Source organism: Sus scrofa, chromosome 12, assembly GCF_054392235.1.
Source record: "Sus scrofa isolate SSC_HxYL_T2T_F1_AM1 chromosome 12, Sscrofa_HxYL_maternal_Yorkshire_Landrace_v2.0, whole genome shotgun sequence".
Lineage (NCBI taxonomy): Eukaryota > Metazoa > Chordata > Mammalia > Artiodactyla > Suidae > Sus > Sus scrofa.
Genome location: NC_139394.1, coordinates 57854132 through 57877132, shown reverse-complemented (window position 1 = coordinate 57877132; position 23001 = coordinate 57854132). Strand labels below are relative to the sequence as shown.

Genomic DNA, 23001 nt, shown 5'->3' with positions numbered 1-23001 from the left:
CAGTCGCCAGGGCCTGCTCTCTGATCTTTGTTGCCACGTTTCTAGCACCTTCGTCCCTCTAAGATTCACTTCTCCCATCCGGGAAACCAGGCTAATGGCTCCCTGGCAGAAGGAGCGTTTGCGCCTCACGTCTGGCACCTGCAGCTACAATTTACTGAGCGTTGACCACCCTTAACAAAAGCCACGACGGGCAGGCCAAGTGGGGGTGTGAGTGACGGCATCCACGGGACTCCGCGGCCTCGGCCACGGCCACGGCCGGGGATGGAGAGGAGGCGGCTCGGTGGTGGGGGTCACGGCCGTCTGGGCCCGTCCCCCAGTGCCTCACACGACAGCACTCTTGTCTCTTACAGTGACTTTATATACGGAGCTCTCTCTATACATTTAGTACAGCAGACCTTCGGTTTCTTCTTCCCGCCCCTTCTTTTTCAAACATATACAAAAATATCTGAAGGCTCCTCCCAGCCCAGTGTTCACAGGCAGCCTTTCAAATCCCTCTTTCCCTTAGTTGGTCAAAGCCTGTGGGGACAACACCCTCCCAGGATGGGCGAGGACGAAAGAGTCTGTCGTCCCTCTTCCCCCCCCCCCGCCCCGGTCGCCCTGGCAGCCTTGGGGAGCAGCCGGAGTGGGGCCAGGAGCCCTGAGTCTAGAGGGGAGCCCGCTGTCCCCTCTTGCCTGGGAAGGCTGAGCGAGAGGACTGAGCCTGCAGCGAGAGACGTGAGGTTAGACCCGGGGCTGCCTCCTCTGCCCTGGAGGGTCAAGACAGACCCCCTTTCACCCAGAGTCTGTGCGGCCAGGATTCAGAGGAAGTGCCAGAGAGGGAGGAGTCCCCAGTGGCAGGAACTGGATTTCTCCTCTCCAGTCCTGCTCTCCGCTTCCGTCAACCTCCCCGAAAAGTCAGTCCTAGAGCCTCCCCTCCCCGCCTCCCCGTTCCCTGGCTGCAGGGGCTGGAAGTCTTCCAAGCCGAGATGGGGTAGGGGTGGGCTCCAGAGGAAGGAGGGGACAAGAGGAGAATGGCCCACCCACGACCCGAGCCTAACCACAACACATAAATAATCCAAGAGTCACACAGGGGAATGAGGGGGTGCTCAGACCACCCTTCCCTCTAGCTCCCCATCCCGCCAGGCTGCAGGGGTTTTCTCCACCCTGGAAGTAACGGGGAAGAGAGGGTTAAAGTGCTGCAGAGGAAAGGAGGGGGGTCTCGGCAGGTGGAGAGAACTGGCTCTCCGACCCCTGCCCAGCCCCTCAGTCATTCTCATCTGGCCCTAAGTACTCGAGTTCTGTGCTGGGTTTCACCTCCTGCTCTAAAAGAGAGGGTGTCCGGCGGAAGGTGGCTGAGATCTGGTCAAAGGTCCGGCCTCGGGTTTCAGGCACTTTTAGGAAGGTGAAGATGAAGAAGCCAAGCAGGAGGACCGCGAAGAGAAGGAAGACGTAGGGCCCCATAGCATCCTGGGACAGGTGGAGAAAGAGGTGTTGACAGAGGGGAGGGAATGGGTGGTCGCAGGCAAGCCGGGGACCCAGGCCCTCCTAGGGAGCTGGAGGCTGCACACAGCAGGTGCCTCGTTGCGGGGCAATGGACATCACCAGGAGAACCGAGTGAAGGAAGGATTCTCTGAACCCGGGCTCTCTTGGTGTTGGCCCCCTCTCTGCCACCCCAGGAGTTACCACACTGAGTGGGTTCCCAGCCATTTACAGAAGTGACAGGAAGTTTGTAATTTTACTCCTGGTCTAAGTAAGTTATGCCACTAGTCTTTTTTTTTTTTTTTTTTTTTTGTCTTTTTTTAAGACTGCGCCTGTGGCACATGGGGGTTCCCAGGCTAGGGGTCGAATGGGAGCTGTAGCTGCTGGCCACAGCCACAGCAACGTGGCATCTGAGCCACGACCACAGCCACAGCAACACGGGATCTGAGCCACGTCTGTGACCTACGCCACAGCTCACGGCAACGCCAGATCCTTAATCCATGGATCAAGGCCAGGGATCAAACCCACGTCCTCACGGATCCTAGTCAGGTTTGTTAACCACTGAGCCACACTGGGAACTCCACCACTAGTCTGTCCTGAAGACACCTCTGTCGTTGTCCCATCTGGCTCAGCACTTTCTTTGCTTTGATGCTGGTGGAACCAGTGGCCTTCAGGACCGACGTGGCCCCCCAGAGTGACCCCCAGACCAGCAGTCTGGGGGTGGGGAGGGAGGGGCTGGCCAGAACGTAACTGGGCTAGCTGTGAGTTGCCCTCCTCGGGCTGATGGGCTGGGAGATGGGGAGGGACCGGGGCAGGGACCTACCGCAACATACTGGAAACTCATGCCGATGATGAAGTTGGACGTCCAGTTGGAGAAACCTGCCACAGCCATGGCTGCTGGGCGGGGTCCCTGGCTGAAGAGCTCAGCCACGATGAACCAGGGGATGGGGCCTGGGCCAATCTCAAAGAAGGCCACAAAGCCAAAGATGGCCACGATGGAGACATAGCTCATGGCTGGAACCCGCTCCTGGGGGCCGGGAAGGGAGAGTGGAGAATTCAGGTCTCTCTTTCCGTTGTTGTTCTGTTGTTCTTTTTAAGGCCCCACCTGCGGCACATGGAGGTTCCCAGGCTAGGGGTCGAATTAGAGCTGCAGCTGCCGGCCTACACCACAGCCACAGCCATGCGGGATCCAAGCCAAGTCTATGACCTGCACCACAGTGGCAACGCCGGATCTTTAAACCCCTGCGTGAGGCCAAGGATCGAACTCGCATCCTCACAGATACTATATCTGGTTCTTAACCCACTGAGCCACTCTGGGATCTCCGGTCTCTCAGCTCTTATGACTGTGATTCCCCTTGGGTCCTAGAGCTGGGTCCCTAGGAATTATGTTCCTGAGGTTCCACCGGGGCTCTCCTCCTTGGCCGCCAGGATCGTGCTACGGCTTCTTCCCAGAGCAGGGGAAGTGTGGCCAGGGGTCCCTAGGGAGCGTGGTCCTGGCACATGACTTTCCAGGGGTCCAAGGAAGGCATGTATTAAGAGAGCCTCTTGGGGCAGTTCCCATGAGTTGGACCGCTGGTCCCTTCCCTCTCCCCAGGCCTCACCAGCAGAAGCAGAGCCACAGTCATCAGGATGGCACAGCCACACATTCCTGCCAGGCCCAGGAGATGGAGTGTCCGGCGCCCAGCCCGTTCCACCAGCAACACCTGTGGGGAGAGTCGGGGCTTACAAGGGGGCCTTCAGGGCTCGAGATGTGGGAGGCATTGGGTGGGTGGGGCTAACCAAGAGCAGGGCCCAGGGATGTGAGGCCAACAGTGGGGGCCCTTCCAGAGGCCAGCAGTTACCGAGACCAAGGTGAAGACTGTGTTGACCACACCGGCTCCGATGGTGGCATAGGCTGGTTGCCCCACCCCCGCCGTCTCGAAGATGCTGGTTGAATAGTAGAAAACCTAGAGGTGGACGAGAAGAAAAGACGATGGCAGGGGTGTCCTTTGCTCCCTTGCGGCTGCGCCAAGCTGGACTTAACCTTGAAATTTTTTTTTTTTTTTTTTTTTTTAGGGCTGCACCTGTGGCACATGGACGTTCCCAAGCTAGGGGTTGAATCTGAGCTGTAGTTGCCGGCCAGCCTACGCCACAGCCACAGCCACACCAGATCCAAGCCGCCTCTGTGACCTACACCACAGCTCGTGGCAACGCCGGATCCTTAACCCACTGAGCAAGGCCAAGGATGAAACCCGCATTCCCATGGATACTAGTCGGGTTCATAACCCTCTGAACCACAGGGACTCCTTGACCCTGAATTTTAATGGAGAGGGGCTTGCTCTCTTCTTCCCTTCTCTCGGGCTCTCCCCTAACCCCTGCCCTTCCTTGAGGCTGCCACGTATGTACCGCGTTGATGCCCGACAGCTGCTGGCTCAGCTGCAGCACAATTGCAATGATGAGGGGCTGCCGGTGAGTGTGGCTGCCCAGGAGCTGGAGCAGGGACAGTGGCCGCTCATGCTCCAGCTGCCGCTTCTCCTCCTTCAGCTCAGCCAGCGCTCCAGACACGTCGGCCCAGCCTGTCAGGCGCTTCAGACCTGGAGGCGAGGAGGGTCAGGCCTGAGGGGACAGGGAGGGGGCCTGGGAGGAAGACAGGTGCTACAGCAGGACGGCCCGGGAGCTCACTCTTTCTCGCGGGCCCTTCTAGGTTCCGGATGATATAGAGGTAGCGGGGGCTTTCTGGGCAGAAGGGCAGCAGGACCAGCTGCAGGAGTGCAGGCAGCACTGTGATGCCCAGGAGTAGTGGCCATAGGGTGGCAGTGCCCAGCATGGACTCCAAGCCCAGCACCTGCGGGAGAAGGGCGGGAGGGAGAGAGGGCAGGCCGTTCAGCCCTCCCCAGAGTCCCACCCCCACCCCTCCCTAACCTCCCATGAGGCCAGGCCCAGTCACCTGAGCGATCAGAATGCCAATGACGATGGCCAGCTGGTTGAGTGTCCCCAAGGCACCCCGCAGGTGAGTGGGGGCGATCTCCCCCACGTACATGGGCACCAGCCCAGATGCCAGCCCTGGGCAGAGGGAAGGAGGGAGGTTCTCAGGCGGCTGCCCACTTTGACCCCCAAACCCAGGGACAGCAAAGGAGGGCAAGGCACTGGGCGGGGCTGCAGTGCCCTCAGTACCTGAGTAGGCACCAATGAGGAACCGTCCAAGAATGAGCATCTCGTAGGAGGCAGCCGCCTTGGCCAGCCCCATGAGGGCACCCGCCAGCACTGCCAGGGTGTTATTGAACAGCATTGCCTTCTTCCTGGCACGCAAAGAGTGGGGCCGTCAGAGGGCAGCTGTGCTCTGGCTCCCTTCCTGTTCCCCCAGCCTTGCCCTCCAGTCCAATACCTTCCCAGCCACTGAGAGACGATGCCAAGCAGGAAGGAAGAGAACATGCCACCCACAGAGAAGATGGCCACGGAGAGAGCCCAGAGGGTAGTGAGGGTGCCTGGTGGGATGGAGCCGGGTCCATTGGGCCCTTGCCTGCCCAGCCACGTCTCATTGTAGCTCTGTTCAATCACCTGGGGACGGGGGGGGAGCACAGGAGTGATGCCTGCAGACTTGTCCCTCTCTGCTCACCCCCTTCCTCCCCCGCCTTGTCTGGGAACCCCACTCTGCCAGCTGTGGCCCCTCACCTTCTGGGGGGCATTGATGACCCCAATGTTGTAGCCAAACTGCAGGGAGCCGAGCACAGCGGAGAAGACGGCGAGGACAAGGGTCCCAGTGACTCGCTGCTGAGGGGGCTCCCCATCCTGGGCAGGTGGAAGCAGAGAGGGGACATGTCACGTGGAATTGTGGTTTCTTTCCTTCCCTCTGAGGCCTGGGCCCAGCAGGAGCCTTAAGGTGCTGGGTTCCATCCAGCTCGTTGGGTGAGGAAAGTGGACCTTATTAGGAATCCCTTGAAGATCTCAATGTAAACAAGAGCGGGAAGAACCTGTGGGCAGCCAGGCTTGGGGAGGGGGGGGGGGCGGAAACCGATGTTTGAGTCCAGCAGGCAGAGAAATGTTTGAGGACCTGGGTCTCACAATTCCTCTGTGACCTTGGGACAGCCTTGGTCTTACAAGACCTGAGTTCAGATTTTGTGTGACCTTGGGTAAGTCACTTCCCCTCTCTGAACTGTGGAGAACTGGGGAGATACGGATGATGTTGCCTGCTTTGTCTATGTGTCAGTGAAAGTGTGAAAATCAAAATTGAATGTTAATTGTGTCCCCAACTGTACTGGCTTTATAAAGTGACAAGTGCATTATCATCAGCAGCCTCTGTCCTCTTCCCTCCTCCCTGGGGGTTCTGGCAGCCGGCTCCTGGAAGCCCCCAACAGGTTCAAGAAGGGCAGTTCCTAAAAGGACATCGCGGTCATTCCTCCCAGCCTTGTGGCCGTCTCTGTCTCCGCCCCAGCCTCCCTTCCCCCTCTAAGCTGCGACAAAGGGCAGGGGGCCATGGCGGCTCTCGCCTGGGAGAGACTTGCCCAGGGGATGGGGGCGGGAAGGTGGTGTGAGGGGCGGTGGTGGTGGTGGTGGTGGTGGCTGATCGCTGGCGGCACAGACTGTCTCCAAAGGGAAACCTGAGCTGGAGGAGGGAGGGCCGACACTCCCCTCTACCCCTCCACCAACCGCGGGGCCGAGGGAAAGTTCAGCGTCCAGGAGGACTGCCAAGTGTGGGGGTGGGGGCCAACGGAGAAGCCTCTGGTCCTCGAAAAACTGCGGTCGAGCCGGGACAAACGCACAGCTCCTGGAGGGCAAGACCCGCCGGGGTCTGCTTGCTCAAGCTGGATTGAATGCAGGGTGTCCCCGATCCCCGCGCAGCGCGAGGAGGGGCGAACCCTGGGACGCGCGGAATGCAGCTGTAGTCCTTGCCCCGGAAAGTTCCCCCAGACCCACTCTGCCTCCACGAGGGACTGGAATCCGACAGTCACGGGTTGTCAAGCCCCGGGTATAAATAGCCAGTCCCCCACCCCACCCCCTGCACCTGCGCAAGGACCGCCCCCTCGCTGACCCCAACTGCGACCCCAGCCCGAGAAAAAGCGGGACCCGTGTCCCCATCCCGCCCCTGAATGTTAAGCCCTACTTCGGAGCCGATCTGTTGGAAGCCCGACGGCATCTTGTCTTAGGAGCTGGAGGCGCAGGAGCTGCCGGAGACCGGAGAGAGGCGACTGGGGGTCTGTGGCCCCAGCCTGGCGGGCAGAAGGACACAGGGGCGACGGGGGTCCCGAAGCGCAGTACGGAGGGCGGGCCGGGTCGGACCCACAGCCACAAGCCGAGGAGCCAGAGTGTAGCTCCCAGGGATCTGGTGGAGCCTGGCTTGGGGGGAAAAGACCCGAGGAGCAGCCCCCGCAGCCCCCAGGGCCACGCCTTTCACAGCACCCATTGGCCAGGAGCCCGCACACCCCAGAAGGCCACGCCCCTCCCTGAGCTCGGGCTGGGAATTTGGCACCAGCCGTCGGGTTGGCCGGCGAGGCCACGCCCCTTAGCGTGCCCGGCGAGACACGCCCCTCGGTTCCCGCTAGCTTTCCGCCGGGAAGTGTTTGAGAAAAGGGTCCTGGGAGACCTGGCGGCTCCGTCGCCTTAAGTGCGAAGACTCCGCCCACTTGCCAAGCTTGGGGGCCGGAGAAGCGACTTCAAAGCCCTGCGCGTTGGCTCGGAACCGCGGGGTCTGAGAGGAGATGGGCCAGGTACACTTGCCCGGTTGAGACCGCGGGCGGCCCGAGACAGCGCGAGGCGGCGCGCGGGGTGGGTGCGGGCCAATGGCCTAGAGTAACCCACGGCGGTTATTTTTAGCTCCTACGTTGGGAGACGCCAAATGTCAGGTCCCCGGTGTCCTGGCCTGTCCCGGGCGGGGTGGTGGTGGCAGGGAGATGGAGCCTTAAAGGGTCCGCGACACGCTCCCCACGCGGTGATGGCCCCGGGGACAGGAAATTCCGTTCCTAGCGGGTCGGGTGTCTGGACTTGGTGGTCCTCTTTCCGTACATCCCTGCTCCGGGCTCTGCCTATCTGGTCCTTCCCCTACACCCGTGGCCCACGTTGGTTACTGGAAGCGGCCCAAGGGACAGGTGGTCACACCAACCACGTCACCAGTCCTGAGGCCCCTGAGTTGCCAAGAATGTGCTAGCCGCGTGGACGACTTGGGACACGCTCCCTGGAGGCCGCTCTGGGTTTGAATCCCCAGCTAAATCCTGCCCAGGGAGGAGGGCACGACCTAGAGTTGGCATGTCCCGAGAGCAGCAGAACACTGGGTAGGGGAGCGCACGCGGCTGGGAAAACGGGCCTCGGAAGCGCGGTGCTGTAGTGCCATCTGGAGGGAGAGCGCGGATCCGCAGCGGATCGGGCCGAGGTGGTCTCCGAGCCACTCTCCCAGACCTTCTCCCACTCCAAGGTGCCCCTCAGGCCCATCCCAGACCTCCTTCTGGAGCTCTAGATCTGAGTATTCGGTTACCGCCTGGGTGGGCAGCTCACGTGATGAGCGTGTCCAGACCAGCTCCTCCTGCTAACTTCCTCATCTCAGTGAATGGCCCTAAGAGCCACCCTTGTCACTCCCATCAGGTCCGGCTTGATTCCTCCTCTCCTGTACCGACCCCCACCCCCCATCCAGTTCATTCCCAGCACTGATGTTTTGAGTTCCTCGGCTTTCACATTCATCTGATTTTCTCCACCTGTACTGTTGCCACTTTGGTCCAGACCGCCGTCCCGCCAACTCATCTTCCTGCTCCTCTTCTTGTCTTACAGGGAAGGCAGAGTCCCATACAAAAGTTCAGCCTCCTCAGTCCTGCCCTACAAGTCTTTGTTGCCCACTGTCAAGTTCAAACCCCTTTTCAGAGTGAACAAAACCTGCTGCCTTTCCTCTCCTGTCTCTTCCTCACCTTCTATCCCCGCCACTCAAGTTTTCATCAGTTCCTAACTACTTCTTGTACCCAGAACACACTGTGCTCTTTGACTGCTTGGTGCCTTCGCCATCCTAATCCCTCAGTCTGGAATAGTCCTGTTTATCCTCGAAAAAGGCGACCCCCTCTGTGAAAACTTCCTTGATTTTTCTCCAGAGGGCCACGTGTCTCCAATATAGTATATTGTCCTCATTTCTTCTCTGTCCCTTAACCTTGAGGACAAGCGATGTTGTTTACCTCTGTATTCCCCAGCACCCAGCCTAGGGGTGGACACGCGGTAAATGTCTGCTGAATGAATGAAATGAGGGTCTGTTCCTGATGGCCAAGATTGCAGATTGAGGAGTTCCCGTTGTGGCTCAGTGTGTTAAGAACCCGACTAGTATCTCTGAGGATGTGGGTTGGATCCCTGGCCCTGCTCCCTGGGTTAAGGATTGGGCGTGGCTGTGGCTGTGGCTGTGGTGTGTAGGCTGGCACCTACAGCTCTGATTTGACCCCTAGCCTGGGAACTTCCATATGCCACAGGTGTAGCCTTAGAAAGAAGAGAAAAGAAAAGAACACAGATCGGGGAGCAGCAGACACGAAGTGGGCGCAGCCTTTGGTGAATGGCTGCACATATCTGCTCGAGGCGGTGTAGATGAGGAGCCAAGGTCTGATGTTGAGCAGAACTAATCATTTATGCGTATAAAGGAGCAGAGTTGATTTCTGGAAGCAGAGAGGGACCAATCAGGAAGGTAAAAGGAAAACCAGGGATGCTGGAATACCACAAAGGGAGAAGACAGGGAAAGAGGAAAAGCCGAGAAAGGTACCAAGAGGACAAAAGGGAAAACGGTAGAGGTAGAGGGAGGCAAAGTTGGGGGCAAATCTAGCAGAGGGGGTGCAGGGCTGGGGTCTGTCCTTCCACTTGGGGCAAGGCACATTCCTGCTCTCATTTAGATGCTCTGAAGTTTCTGGGCTGGGGATTGAACTCACGCCACAGCTGTGACCCAAGCCACAGCAGTAACAATGCCCGATCCTTAACCCACTGAGCCACCAGGGGATTCCTAGATGCTTTATTCTGATGCATATCAGGGATGTTTCTAAGAGTTTAAGCCCGGGGAAGGAGTTCCCACTGTGGTACAGTAGGTTAAGGATCGTGTATTGACTCTGCAGCGCTGTTTCAATCCCTGGTGCAGTGGGTTAAGGATCCAGCTTTGCCGCAGCTGGGGCTTGGGTTGCAGCTGTGGTGCAGTTTCCATCCCTCTCCTGGGGCGTCCACATGCCGAAGGTGCGGCCATTAAAGTGATGGGGGTGGGTGGGGGAGTTCCTGTTGCGGTGCAACCGAAATGAACCTGACTAGTATCCATGAGGATGTGGGTTTGATCCTTAGCCTCGTTCAGTAGGTTAAGGATCCAGCATTGCTGTGAGCCGCGGTGTAGTTCGCAGGTGTGGCTTGGATCCCACGTTGCTGCGGCTGTGCTGTATAGGCCAGCAGCTGTAGCTCTGATTCGACCCCTAACCTGGGAACCTCCATATACCATGGGTGTAGCCCTAAAAAGAAAAAAAAAAGAAAAAAAAAAGGTATGGGGGGAGTTCTCGTCCTGGCTCAGTGGTAATGAGCCCAACTAGTAGCCATGAGGATGTGGGTTCAATCTCTGGGCGCTCAGTGGGTTAAGTGATCCAGTGTTGCCGTGAGCTGTAGTGTAGGTCACAGACAAGGCTCAGAGCCCGAGTTCCTGGGGCTGTGGTGTATACTGGCAGCTGTAGCTCTGATTCAACCCCTAACCTGGGAACTTCCGTATGCCACGGGTGCGGCCCTTAAAAAAAAGAAAAAGTCAAAAAAAAAGTAATGGGAGAGTAGAAGAGACAATAGGAATAAGGCGAGCGAGTTGGGAGGGAGGAAGAAAAACACCCTGGAGCGTGGGTCTTCTTCCCAACCTCTTCTTGGTCGATGGAGAGAGAGGGGGAAAAGGAGAGCCACCCGAGACACAAAGGAGCACTTCCCATTGGAGCCTGTGTTTGTTGACCTTGCATGGAGAGATTAATCCTTAGCTCTCAGAAGCTATTGTAGCCCTTCCCAAGCTCAGCCCTAGGTCTCGGGCAGCTGATTCTTGCAGGCTTTTGCTGTCAGCTCCTGTGTTCCCTGCCTTCTTGCCGGGTGCAGCCCGCGGTAGGGAAGAGGTTGGGGGCGGAGAAAGCCGGGACACTTCTTTCTCTGCCTCCAGCTCCTACTTTGCTCCAGGCCCACTTTGCTTCCAGTTTCTGGAGGGAAACCTTGGGCCCCTGAGCTCCCGCAATGCCCTCTCCTCCCTTTGTCCCTTCGCTGTTTTTTTTCCTCTCTATGAGGGTCTCAGGTACAGAGGATTGAATTCATGACAGAGTTTTTCGCTTATTAGCCTCACTAGGCTATGTCTTAATCTTGTTTTTATTTTACCAATTATTCTCCTTTATTTCCATACCCATTTCTCTTTTTTTGGCCGCACCCATGACATGTTTGACGTCCTCTGGCTAGGGATGGAACCCGCGCCGCAGCAGTGACAATGCTGGATCCTTAACCTGAGCCACCAGGGAACTTCCAATACCCATTTCTTATTCGTCCTCCCTCAAAGGCAACCCTTCCAATGCATTTAATGCTCATTTTTGTTTGTGCTCTTGCAAAATATGAATCGTTTTGTGTGCACATGTTTTTCATTTATGTAAACAGCTTCTGGCTATATATTTCACTCTGATCTTCAGGAAGTACTGCATTTTTTTTGGTCTTTTTGCCATTTCTTTGGCCACTCCCGCGGTATAGGGAGGTTCCCAGGCTAGGGATCAAATCGGAGCTGTAGCCGCCGGCCTACACCAGAGCCACAGCAACTCGGGATCCGAGCCACATCTGCAACCTACACCAAAGCTCACGGCAACGCCGAATCCTTAACCCACTGAGCAAGGCCAGGGATCGAACCCGCAACCTCATGGTTCCTAGTCAGATTCATTAACCACTGCACCACGATGGGAACTCCAGGAAGCACTACATTTTAAAAACCCATTCAGGGAGTTTTTTTTTTTTTTAAATAAAAACCCATTCAGGAGTTCCCATCGTGGCCCAGCAGAAACAAATCTGACTAGGAACCATGAGGTTGTGGGTTCGATCCCTGGCCTCGCTCAGGGGGTTAGAGATCCAGCATTGCCGTGAGCTGTGGTGTAGGTTGCAGACACTGCTTGGATCTGTGGCCCCTAGTCTGAGAACCTCCATATATATGCTGAGGGTGTGGCCCTCAAAAGCAAAGCGAAACAAAACAAAAAACAAAAAAACCCCATTCATGTTCTGTGATGATCCAATTTACGGTTGCATAATGTGCCTCAATTATCAGTCCTCTCATTAATGAGCATCCAGGTCAATTCTAGTTCTCAACCCTGTGGCAATGGACATTTTTACACAAAGGTTCGTTTCGGGAGCTCTCTCTCGGCCTCTGCCTATGTCTTTATTTATATCTGTCTCCACCACGTGGAATTGCTGAGTCATAGGGTATACTTATATCTAATTTGACTAAGTACTACCAGCTAGCTCTCGACTCTTTCAGCTCCACTTCCATCAGCAGCTCTGGAGGGTTCTGCTACCACCACACACACCCTCTGAGGCAGCATCTACCCGAAGCAACACAGTTAAGATCGAGTATGGACTCAGGGCCCAACCTGCCTGAGTTTGAGCCCCAGGTCTGCTCCTTACTAACCCTGTGCCCTTGGAAAAGTTACCTAAGCTCTTTGTGCTTTATTTACCTCATCTGTAAAATGAGAAGGGAGATAATAATAGTATCTACTTCCTCGAGTTTTAATGAAGGCAAATAATGAAGGCTTGGAATAGGGTGGTTAATTGAGTTTTTTTAAACAGCATTATTGAGCTATAATTGTACATATTTACAATATACAGGAGTTCCCTGGTGGCATGTCGGGTTAGGGATCAGGTGTCATCCCTGCAGTAGCAGCGGCGGGAGTTCGATCCCTGGCCCAGGAATTTCTGCATGCTGTGGGTGTGGCCAAAAGTAGATAAATAAAAGGTGCAAAATGTACACTTTGATAAGTCAGAAGATTGTTGTTGATGTAGGGTTGACATGTACCATTACATTAATTTCAGTTGTACAACATAAGGATTTGATGTCTGTGGGTATTGCGAAATGATTGCCGTAGTGAGGCTGGTTAACATCCGTAATGTGATAAGTTTTGACATATGTCTACACCCATGAAACTGTCCTCAGTGTCGAGATAACGAACACATCTATCACCTCCAGTGTTTCCTGGTACCTCTTTGTAATTAGTCCTTTCATCCCCTAGGCAACCACGGATCTGCTTTTGGTCATGATGGACCAGTTTGCATTTTTCAGAATTTTATGTAAACAGAATCCTACAGAAGTTACTCCTTTTGTCTGGGCTTCTTTTCTCTTTTTGGCTATGCCTGTGGCATCAGGACATTCCCAGTCCAGGGATCGAACTCGAGCCACAGGAGTGACCATGCCGGATCCTTAACCCACTGAGCCACTAGGGAACTCTCTGTCTGGGCTTCTTTTACTTGATTATTTTGAGATTCATCTATGTTGTTTGTTACATGTGTTACAACTTCTCCCCTTTTGATTGCTCGGTATTATTGATTTAATTATCAACCTTAATCAGTTTGAATGCCCATTCACCTGTTGATGGATATTTGAGTTATTTTCAGTTTGGGGTCATTGCAAATAAAGCTGCTAGGAACATTCATGTGTAGATCTTTATATGGACATAAGCTTTCATTCCTCTTGGAAAATATCTAACAGTAGAATGGCTGGATTGTATTATCCCGAATGGTACAGATGGGTGTACCTGTAACTTTTTATGAATCGGCCAAACTGTTTTCCAAAGTGGGCTCATCCATATTCCACTCGCACCAGCAAGGTCTGAAATTCCCAGTTCCCTCACCAACAGACAGTCACTCTTTTAAAATCCAGAATGGACTATGTGAGATTTTAATCCAATGAGAATTTGTTTGGATTTCTAACATGTGTCAGCTCAAGAGGTAAAAGGTGATACCTAATATTGCTGTTTTCTGTGATTACTTATGGCTTGGAGCATCCCTTTAAACACTCCATAGTGCTTTGGCTTTCTTTCTTTCTTTCTTTCTTTTTTTTTTTTTTTGCCAATTCCTTTATATTCTCTACCCATTTTCCCCTGGAATAGTTTTCTTGTTGATTAGCAAGACATTTAAACCAATAATATCACTTCTTTGTTAGATTTGCACACTGCCAATATTTTCTCTAGTTCTGTCGTCCGTCGATTAATCTTTCCTCAGTGAACTTCATTTCGTAGAAATCCTGAAATGTGATGTAATCACAATGACCAGTCATCCCCTTATGATTGATTTGCGCTTTTGAAATTTTGCATATGTCCTTTTTCATTTCTGCCTCACAAATTTATCTTTTCTTCCAATGACTTTATAGTTTGGCTCTTGACAGTTAGTCTTTTTTGGGGAAGGGGTCTTTCTCTCTCTCTTTTTTTTTTTTAGGACTGCGCCCACCACACATGGAGGTTCCCAGGCCAGGGGTCCAATCGGGGTCCAATCGGAGCTGTAGCCACCAGCCTACACCAGAGTCACAGCAACTCGGAATCCGAGCCGCACCTGCAACCTACACCATAGCTCTTGGCAACCGGCACTGAGCACGGCAGGGCCAGGGATGGAACCCGTGTCCTCCCTGATACCAGTCAGGTTCATTAATCGCTGAGCCAGGACGGGAGCCCTCACATTTAGTCTTTCTAATCCACGTGGAATTCATCCTTATTTTGGGTGTTAGGGATCCAATTTATTTTTCCCATATTGAGCCATATTTTTTCTTTTTTCTTTTTTTTTGTATTTTCTGGGACTGCACCCATGGCATATGGAGGTTCCCAGGCTAGGGGTCCAATCGGAGCTACAGCTGCCGACCTATGATCCAAGCCACGTCTGTGACCTACATCACAGCTCACGGCAAAGCTGGATCCTTAATCCAGTGAGCAAGGCCAGGGATCGAACCCGCAACCTCCTGGTTCCTAGTCGGATTTGTTCCTGCTGCGCCACAGGGGAACTCCTGTGCTGTTATTGTTGCTGGACACTTTGTAGCAAGTTTAAATTTCTGGAAGGGCAAGACCCCTCTTGTTTCTCTTCCTGTGCTGACCTGACCATTTGTATGTGTTTTTTTTTTTAATTGCTCCAAACAATTTGGGGGGTACATTTATCATGACCTTTTAAAAAAATCAATTGGATTTTTATTGGTAAGATATCATATTATAAGTTATTCTGGGGACAACTTATATCTTTATAATGGTAAGTCATCCCATTTTAAAAGCATGGACTTTTTGCCGATTCTTTTTTTTTTTTTTTTTTTTTTTTTGTCTTTTGTTGTTGTTGTTGTTGTTGTTGCTATTTCTTTGGGCCGCTCCCGCGGCATATGGAGATTCCCAGGCTAGGGGTTGAATCGGAGCTGTAGCCACCGGCCTATGCCAGAGCCACAGCAATGCGGGATCCGAGCCGCGTCTGCAACCTACACCACAGCTCACGGCAACGCCAGATCGTTAACCCACTGAGCAAGGGCAGGAACCGAACCCGCAACCTCATGGTTCCTAGTCGGATTCGTTAACCACTGCGACACGACGGGAACTCCTGCCGATTCTTTTTTATGTCATCCTCTTTGTTCTTTGTTAGAATTAAAATTTTTCTTGCATGGAGGTCTTATGAATACTTGGTTAATTCTAGATGCTTTATAATTTTTGTCGGTGATGGAAATCAAGTGTTATTTTTTAAATTACATTTTCTAGTTAGTTATTGCTGGTGTAGTGACGTGCTAGTGACTCTTTTCGTAGGTTGATCTTGTATTCAGCAACCTTACTGAACACCCTGGATAGTTCTAATAGTCTCTCTGCTGATTCTACTTGATTTTCTAAGTAGGCGATTCTGTCATCTGCAAGTCAGTTTTATTTTGTCCTTTGCACTCTTCACACTAGGTATTTCTTTCACTTCCTTGTAGTATTGATCAAGACTTCCAGGAGTTCCCGTCGTGGCGCAGTGGTTAACAAATCCGACTAGGAACCATGAGGTTGTGGGTTCGGTCCCTGCCCTTGCACAGTGGGTTAACGATCCGGCGTTGCCATGAGCTGTGGTGTAGGTTGCAGACGCGGCTTGGATCCCGCATTGCTGTGGCTCTGGCGTAGGCTGGTGGCTACAGCTCCGATTCAACCCCTAGCCTGGGAGCCTCCATATGCCGCGGGAGTGGCCCAAGAAATAGCAACAACAACAACAACAAAAGACAAAAAAAAAAAAAAAAAAAAAAGACTTCCAGAACTATGTCAAACAAAAGGGATAAAGGTGGATATCTTTGTTCTTTTCCCAGTCACAAAAGAGATGAGGAGTTCCCTGGTGGCTCAGCAGGTTAAGGATCCAGCATTGTCGCTTCTGTGGCTCAAGTTTGATCCCTGGCCTGGGACCTTCTGTATGCCATGGATGCAGCCAAAAATAAATAAGCAAATGAATAAAAAAATTTCTTCATCAAGTGTAAGAATTTCCTCCTTAATCTTTTTTGCTAAAAATTCGTGTCATAGGAGTTCCCATTGTGGCGCAGTGGGTTAATGATCTGGCTTGTCTCTGTGCAGATTCCAGTTCGGTCCCTGGAGGGGTGAGTTAAGGTGCTGGCATTGCTGCATCTGTGGTGTAGGTTGTAGCTGCAGCTTGGATTCAGTCCCTGGCCTGGGAACTTCCATATGCTGCAGGCATGGCCATAAAATTTTTAAAAAGCTCTTATCATAAGTAGGTACCTTATCAAATGCTTTTTTTTTTTTTTTAATTTGGCTGCACGCTTGGCATACAGAAGTTCCCAAGCCAGGGATGGAACCTGCACCACAGCAGTGGGCTGGGGCCACTGCAGTGGCAACACCTGATACTTAACCCACTGAGCCACACAGGAACTCCCTCATATGTTTTTTTTTTAATTATTAAGACAACTATATATATTTTTTCTTTAATCTACTCATGTAGTGAATTACATTAATGGATTGTCTAATTGAAACATTCACATTCCTGGGACAGACTGTTCTGTTGAGATGTATTACTCTTTAAATATATTGTTACTTTTGATTAAGTGATAGTTTATTCATGATTTTTGCATCTATATATTTAAGACGAAATGGGTCTATAATACTTTTCTAATATAATCCGTAACTAATTTCAGTGGCAGAAGTACCGTAGTCTCATAAAATGAGTTTGTCGCTTTTTACCTCCTTTTCCAGATCTGGATCTCAAAATGCACTCCCGGCGGAACCAGAGGAGAGCATTGAGACCAGCCTCCGGTTTCCGAAGCAGGCATAATGGTATGTATCACTCTGGTTTTCTAGATGAGACAGTTGAGGCCCAAGAATAAATTCCTGAATAGGGTGGAATTGGACAACTTCAGCATCTGGCTTATCATCTTCCTCTGTGTCCTCATTATTGTTGTTGACTTCTAGGAGTGCCATGGTGGCCCCCTAGGTTAAAGATCTGGCATTGTCTCTGTGGCAGCGCAGGTCCCTGGCTGAGGTCGAGAGGTGCTGCTTTATTTTGTCTCCTTTTGGCTTTTGTTTGTTTGCTTGTTTGGCCATGCCCACGGCATGTGGAAGTTCCCGGGCCAGGGATGGAACCTGAGCCTCCGGAGTGACAACGCCGAATCCTTAACCACAGGCTACCAGGGAACTTCCCAAGAGATCCTGCTTTACCTACACCACTGTTCATGGCAACACCAGATCCTTAACCCACTGAGCAAGGCCAGGGATCGAACCTGCAACCTCATGGTTCCTAGTCGGATTCGTTCATCACTGAGCCACGACGGGAACTCTGTGAGTGGCTTGTTACTTAACAGTCCCTTCTTAGAAAGGTGTCCCTGACCTACCTCTGGAGGGGACCCAACCTCGTGACATTACCCTATTTTATTGCCTGCAAGACAGGCACCATTTGCTTTATGTCTTTATTGTCTGCTTCCTCCCTCTGGAATCTAAGTTGTCTGAGCACAGTGTCCTTATCTCTCTGGCTTACAGTGGCAGCCCCAGTGTCAAGCATGGTGTGTTCTAGAAGCCCTCAGAACATACTTGTCAAATAAGTGGATGAAAGACTTGTTAATTTGCAATTTCAGTCAAAGATTTATTGGTGATAAAACCCAGACACATCTCTGCCCTCTTGGAGCTGGCAGTACAGCAGGGAGACTGACATTGAATAAATTACCACACAAGGTAAATAGTTTCAGGCTATGATAAGAGCCTTGAAAGCAAAGGACAAGTAGCGGAGTGAGCTTTCAGCAAGGTGATCTGACTCAGTCTGGCGTTGGGGGGTCAGGCCCGGCTTCCTGGGAGAAGTGCTATTTGAGTTGATGGCTGAAGGATGCGTTGGTTGGCCGGGTAGAGGAAGGTTGGGTGGGGTAGACGAAGCAGAGCACCCAGGCGTCGGGGACAGAGTGCAAAGGCACCCTGGGAAGGGATATAGTACGGTTCAGGAAGTGTGGCTGACTCAGAGCCTGGGAAGCCATAACATGGCATTTATTTGCTAAATCTGGTAGGGCCATAGAAGCAAAAGGGTGCCACTGGACGTTTTAAGCATTTTAAACAGGAAGTGACAAGATCTCAGTTTATTATTATGATTTTGCTTTTTAGGGCCACACCGTGGCATATGGAGGTTCCCAGGCTAGGGATCGAATCGAAACTGTAGCTGCCAGCCTACACCACAGCCACAGCCACGCGGGATCCGAGCTGCGTCTGCCACCTACACCTCAGCTCATGGCAACGCCGGATCCTTAACCCACTGAGCGAGGCCAGGAATCGAACCCGTAACCTTATGGTTCCTAGTCAGACTCGTTTCCGCTGCGCCATGATGGGAACTCCTCATTATTTTTTTTTAAAGTCACTTCCGGAGAACAGATTTTTATGACAAGCAGGGAAGTAGGGAGATTGGTTTGGAGGCAGTTGCAGTGTCCAGGCAAGAGGTGACGATGGCTCGGGCTGAGATGGTCTCAGGTGGAAAGAAGCTGGATATATTTAAGTAATGAGACTGTGTTATTTCTGAGCTGGAAAGCACCTTAAAAAAAAAAAAAAAAGTAGAAAAATTAGGAGTTCCCATTGTGGTGCAGCAGAAACTAATCCGACTAGTGTCCCTAGGATGTGGGTTTGATCCCTGGCTTTGCTCAGTGGGTTAAGGATCTGGTGTTGCTGTGGCTGTGCTGTAGGCCGGCAGCTACAGCTTCAATTTGACCTCTAGCCTGGGAACTTGCATATACTGCAGGCGTGGCCCTAAAAGGCCAAACAGACAAACAAAAAATCCCAAAAAAAGACAAAAAAGGTAGAAGAATTAAAATGAATAATGAAGAGTTTATAAAGGCTGAATTTTATAGAAAAGCAGGTTAATTAGCTGAGTGCGAAGGGCTGTTTCATTATTTATTTATTTATTTGGGCGGAAGCTAGCAGGGGCTTCGTGTAGGATCTCGGTTCCCAGACTGGGGACTGAACCCAGGCCACAGCTGTGACGGTGCTGAATCCTAACCACTAGACTACCAGGGAACTCCCCCCTTTAATATTTTTATTGAATAAAAGAAGGAAAGACTTACTGGGTTCAGGATCCGGTGCTGCCGCAGCTGTGGTGTATACCATGTTCCATGAGTGGGGCCAAAAGGAAAGAAAGGCTTGTGAGCCTGAGGTGTCAGGAGGTTGGAGGCGAGGTAGACTGGGAGGAAACAGGACGAGGTGGCAGCGCTGTTCGCACAGGAGGATGCAAAGAAAGACTACTTGGTGATGCTGGGCCCCAAGGGGACTGGAGATAGGGTACAAAGGTAGACTAAAAGAGAGAGGCGTGACATTGGAAACAGAATAGGCAGGAAGGGGAGATGATAACAGATGAGGGAGGAATGAAGAAAAAAAAAAAAAAAGGAGTTCCCGTTGTGTCGCAGAGGAAATGAATCTGACTAGGAAGCAAGAGGTTGCAGGTTCGATCCCTGGCCTTGATCAGTGGGTTGAGGATCTGGTGTTGCCATGAGCTGTGATGTGGGTCGCAGACATGGCTTGGATCCCGCGTGGCTGTGGCTCTGGTGTAGGCTGGCAGCTACAGTTCCGACTTGACCCCTAGCCTGGGAACCTCCATATGCGGCGGGTGCAGCCCTAAAACAAACAAAAAAAAAAAACAAAAAAAAAAAAAAGAGGGAGGAGTGGATAAATGGGGGATGCTTGCAGGAGATGGGAGCAAGGGTGGGGCCATCGCTTGGGGAGAGAGAGAAGAAACCCGAGGGTGAGGTGGGAGTCTGCGGGCTGAATTAAAGGCCCTATTAGAGCCAAGACGTCCTGGGAGACCGAAGGTGAAGGGGTGGGGGGGACGCACAAAGAGGCAGGTCCAGGATCAGAAGGAAGGAGAGAAGTGTGTGCAGGGCTCAGGGAGGAGGTAGAGGAAAGGTGAGGACGGCTCACAAAGACTCCAGGGAGGGGAATGACAGGTGTGGCCAAGACTCTGACCCAGCCTTTCTCTGCTCCCACCCTTGCCTGGCTTCCGGCTCAGTGGTTTCTTCCTTCTGCTATAAGCACCCTTGAGGCGGGGTGGGACAGTGACCTTGGGGACGTGGGGTACCAAGGGCCCAAACGCTGTCACGTCAGGCAGGGACGGGGACGCCAACCCCGCTGCTGTGGGCAGTTCTGAAGGATTGGAGCCAGAGCCCCTGCAGGTGGGATTGGCTACTAGGAGAGGACGCTGAAGGGAAAAAGAGAAGCGCAGAGGATGAGGGCGAAAGTAGGGCGGGACAAAGAGCGCCTAGGGTGGAAACCGAGAGTCCCCGCGGGCGGGAAAGGCGGCATCAAGGCTGGCCCGGGGCATCCCCCCCACCCCGCTCCGGCTCCACCGCGTTCCTGGCGCACCTGTTGGGGAGAGGGCAAGGGACAACCTAGAGCCCCAGGGACCTCCAGTCCAGAGGGGCTTACTCTAAGCTGGGGACTCCGGCGCAGACTCCGCCTCCTCCCCTCCGGCGGTCTGAGCCCGGCTAGTCGAGGGGCGTGACCCTGGTGCTCAGGTTTCTTCCTCTTTACCTGGGCCGGGAGGGGTGGGGGCCAGGACTTCCGGCTCAGGTGAGTGTCCCTTTGGTGACGTCAGGTCACCCTCGGCCGCCCCTCCGGCCCCTCCCCCCTCGCGCTCCCAGAGCCCGCGGGGGCGCGCCCCCGACGCCCTACATATACTCAGGTGCGCCGCACCTGTGCGCCCGCACCTGCCTGCTCACCGCCGAGCGACCTCGGCCTCGCACTGCAGCCTCGGGCCGAGAGCCCAGGGTACCTTGGGACTTCCACTCCGGGACCGCGCCCCTACGGCCCCTCCACCTTTGTTTGGGGAGGGTCGCCGAGCGCACGGGAGGGAACCGCCTGGTCTTCGCGGATCGCTTTCGCCGGCCACCAACCCTGTTCCCTCTGCTGTGAGGCCTCTTCGCCCCCACCCCCGTCCCAGGGGTCGATTTGTGTTTACCTCGGTGACTAGATTTGCAGGCACTTGACCACCAACTTTTTTTTGTCTCCTGGACTGACTTAAAATTCGCCCACCCGGCGCCCCTCGTCTTTTCTCAGGGCGGAAATGGCCAACTCCGGCCTGCAACTGCTGGGCTTTTCCATGGCTCTGCTGGGCTGGGTGGGCCTGGTGGCCTGCACCGCCATCCCGCAGTGGCAGATGAGCTCGTACGCGGGGGACAACATCATCACGGCCCAGGCCATGTACAAGGGGCTATGGATGGACTGCGTCACGCAGAGCACAGGCATGATGAGCTGCAAAACGTACGACTCGGTGCTCGCCCTGTCCGGTAAGGCCGTGGGACCGACGGGGCGGACGCGCCCAGGGCCGAGGTTGGGGCGGGGGGCGTGCGGGGTCCCAGGGCCCGACCTTCTGGGTTGCCTGGGAGCAGGTGGGAGAGGAGGAAGCGGAAGCGGTCGGGCGGGAGCCGTGGGGTCGGCCGGCCGCGGGCCTCTGGGGCTGCACGTGCGCGCGTCCCGGGCCCGCGGCTCTCCTCTTGGCCCTGGAGGAGCCTCGTCCCCGGCTTGGCGGCCCTAGCGCCTCCCGGGGAGCCGGGCCTTCCCCCCTCCCCCCGCCCCAAGGAAGCAACGGCCTCCGCCTTCTCCCGCCCTTTTCTCGGACGAAAGGCGGCTTGGGCTGGAGGCCGCCGGGTCGGGCTGGAGGCCGCCGGGTCGGACTGAGGGCCGAGGAGCCGTGCGCCCTGTCGGGCCTGGGCGGCTGCCTGCGGCTCCTAATCTTATCGGCCGATTAGCCAAAGCCACAAACCGTGGCCTCGATAGTGGGGTCAGAGCTGGGACGAGGGCCGGGATCCGCGGCCGGGGTTCCGGGGCTGCGGCCACCAGCTCGCCTCCTCTTCGACGTCCCCTTTCACCCTTCCCCCTCCCTGGGGCAGTTTCATCGAAACCCTGGCGCCCCGGGCGGATCCTAGAGCCGAAAGGGCGGGGCGGAGCGGGAAGGCCGCGGAGTCAGGAGGGGCGGGATCCACCGGCTCTGGCCCGGGACCGGGAGCCAAGGGGGCCCCAGACTAGCGACCAGTGGGGCTCGGTCAGCGACTCAGGAGGCTGGAGCCCTCCGAGGGCCGCTGGCATTTCCAGCAACGATGGCATCCTTTTGCCTTCTCCGCAGCGGCCCTGCAAGCCACCCGAGCCCTAATGGTGGTCTCCCTGGTGCTGGGTTTGATGGCCATGTTCGTGGGAACCATGGGCATGAAGTGTACAAACTGTGGGGGAGACGACAAAGTGAAGAAAGCCCGTATAGCCATGACTGGAGGCATCATTTTCATCGTGGCAGGTGAGCAACAGGTCTACGGTGGGCCCAGGGACTCTCTTCCGGGCCCATCCTGGGGGGTGGTGAGGGCCGGCGTGGTACTGGATTGGGGGGGGTGTTCACAATGTCTGAATCCTCATTTCTTCTCCAGGTCTTTGTGCGTTGATAGCTTGCTCCTGGTATGGCCACCAGATTGTCACAGACTTTTATAACCCGTTGGTCCCCACAAACGTGAAGTAAGTATGGGAGCCCTACCTTCTAAGGGTCTGGGGTCCTGGGGTTGGGAGAGGCAGGCCAGGGCTTCTGACCCCAGTCCCATCTCTCCACAGGTATGAGTTTGGCCCTGCCATCTTCATTGGCTGGGCAGGGTCCTCTCTGGTCCTCCTGGGAGGTGCGCTGCTCTCTTGCTCTTGTCCTGGGAGTGAGGGCCAATCTGGGTACCGTGCACCCCGCTCCTACCCTAAGCCCAATTCTGCCAAGGAGTACGTGTGAGCTGGGCTGCCCTGCCCCAGCCTGGCAGCCTATAGGGCACCCCAGACATCTGAAAGGACCTGGGGCAGAGAGCTCAGCCCGTGGGCAGAGTGCGGAGCAGAAGCCTGCGGTCACTCCAGCCTGGCACACTGTGTACAGTTCCTGGGGGGTTGGGAGGGGGGACCAAAAGGGGAGAGTGTGTGCTTTTTGTACAGTAATAAAACTATGTTTTGGAAAGTAGGCTTTTATTCTCCCTTCAGAGCATCTGCTTTCTTTCAACTCAGGTACTTGCAGGGAGCCTAGAACCTAAAGTGTACCTACTTGTTTAAAAAAAAAATCACTTCCTGCCACCAATGGGGTGCAAGGCCTTGCCAGCTCCACCCTTCTGGCACCCAGGCCCCCCATTTTGACGAA

The 23001-nt window shown here is 54.1% G+C and overlaps 2 protein-coding genes across 6 annotated transcripts; one reads left to right on the top strand and one right to left on the bottom strand.

Moving 5' to 3' along the window:
* Positions 1–340: 340 nt before the first annotated feature.
* SLC2A4 (solute carrier family 2 member 4) lies at positions 341–6582 on the bottom strand (the record flags this gene model as incomplete). The annotated part of the gene is given in 11 exon segments (NM_001128433.1): positions 341–1446; positions 2282–2485; positions 3060–3161; positions 3300–3404; positions 3844–4031; positions 4120–4282; positions 4385–4500; positions 4612–4736; positions 4823–4995; positions 5110–5226; positions 6539–6582. Coding segments are annotated over 11 exon segments (1530 nt in total). The 3' UTR covers positions 341–1242.
* Positions 6583–6951: 369 nt separating this feature from the next.
* Positions 6952–22824, top strand: CLDN7 (claudin 7). Of its 5 annotated transcripts, none has more exons than XM_021066034.2 (6): positions 6952–7142; positions 16590–16670; positions 20910–21139; positions 21976–22140; positions 22268–22352; positions 22446–22824. In XM_021066034.2, exons 3-6 carry the CDS (start codon positions 20917–20919, stop codon positions 22606–22608), a joined length of 636 nt encoding a protein of 211 aa, XP_020921693.1. In that variant the 5' UTR covers positions 6952–7142; positions 16590–16670; positions 20910–20916; the 3' UTR covers positions 22609–22824. The 5 variants fall into 5 exon arrangements, with proteins under 5 accessions (XP_020921693.1, XP_084838666.1, XP_005669240.1 ...); XM_084982540.1 differs by lacking the exon at positions 6952–7142 and adding an exon at positions 15698–15858; XM_005669183.4 differs by lacking the exons at positions 6952–7142; positions 16590–16670 and adding an exon at positions 19904–20026.
* Positions 22825–23001: the final 177 nt, after the last annotated feature.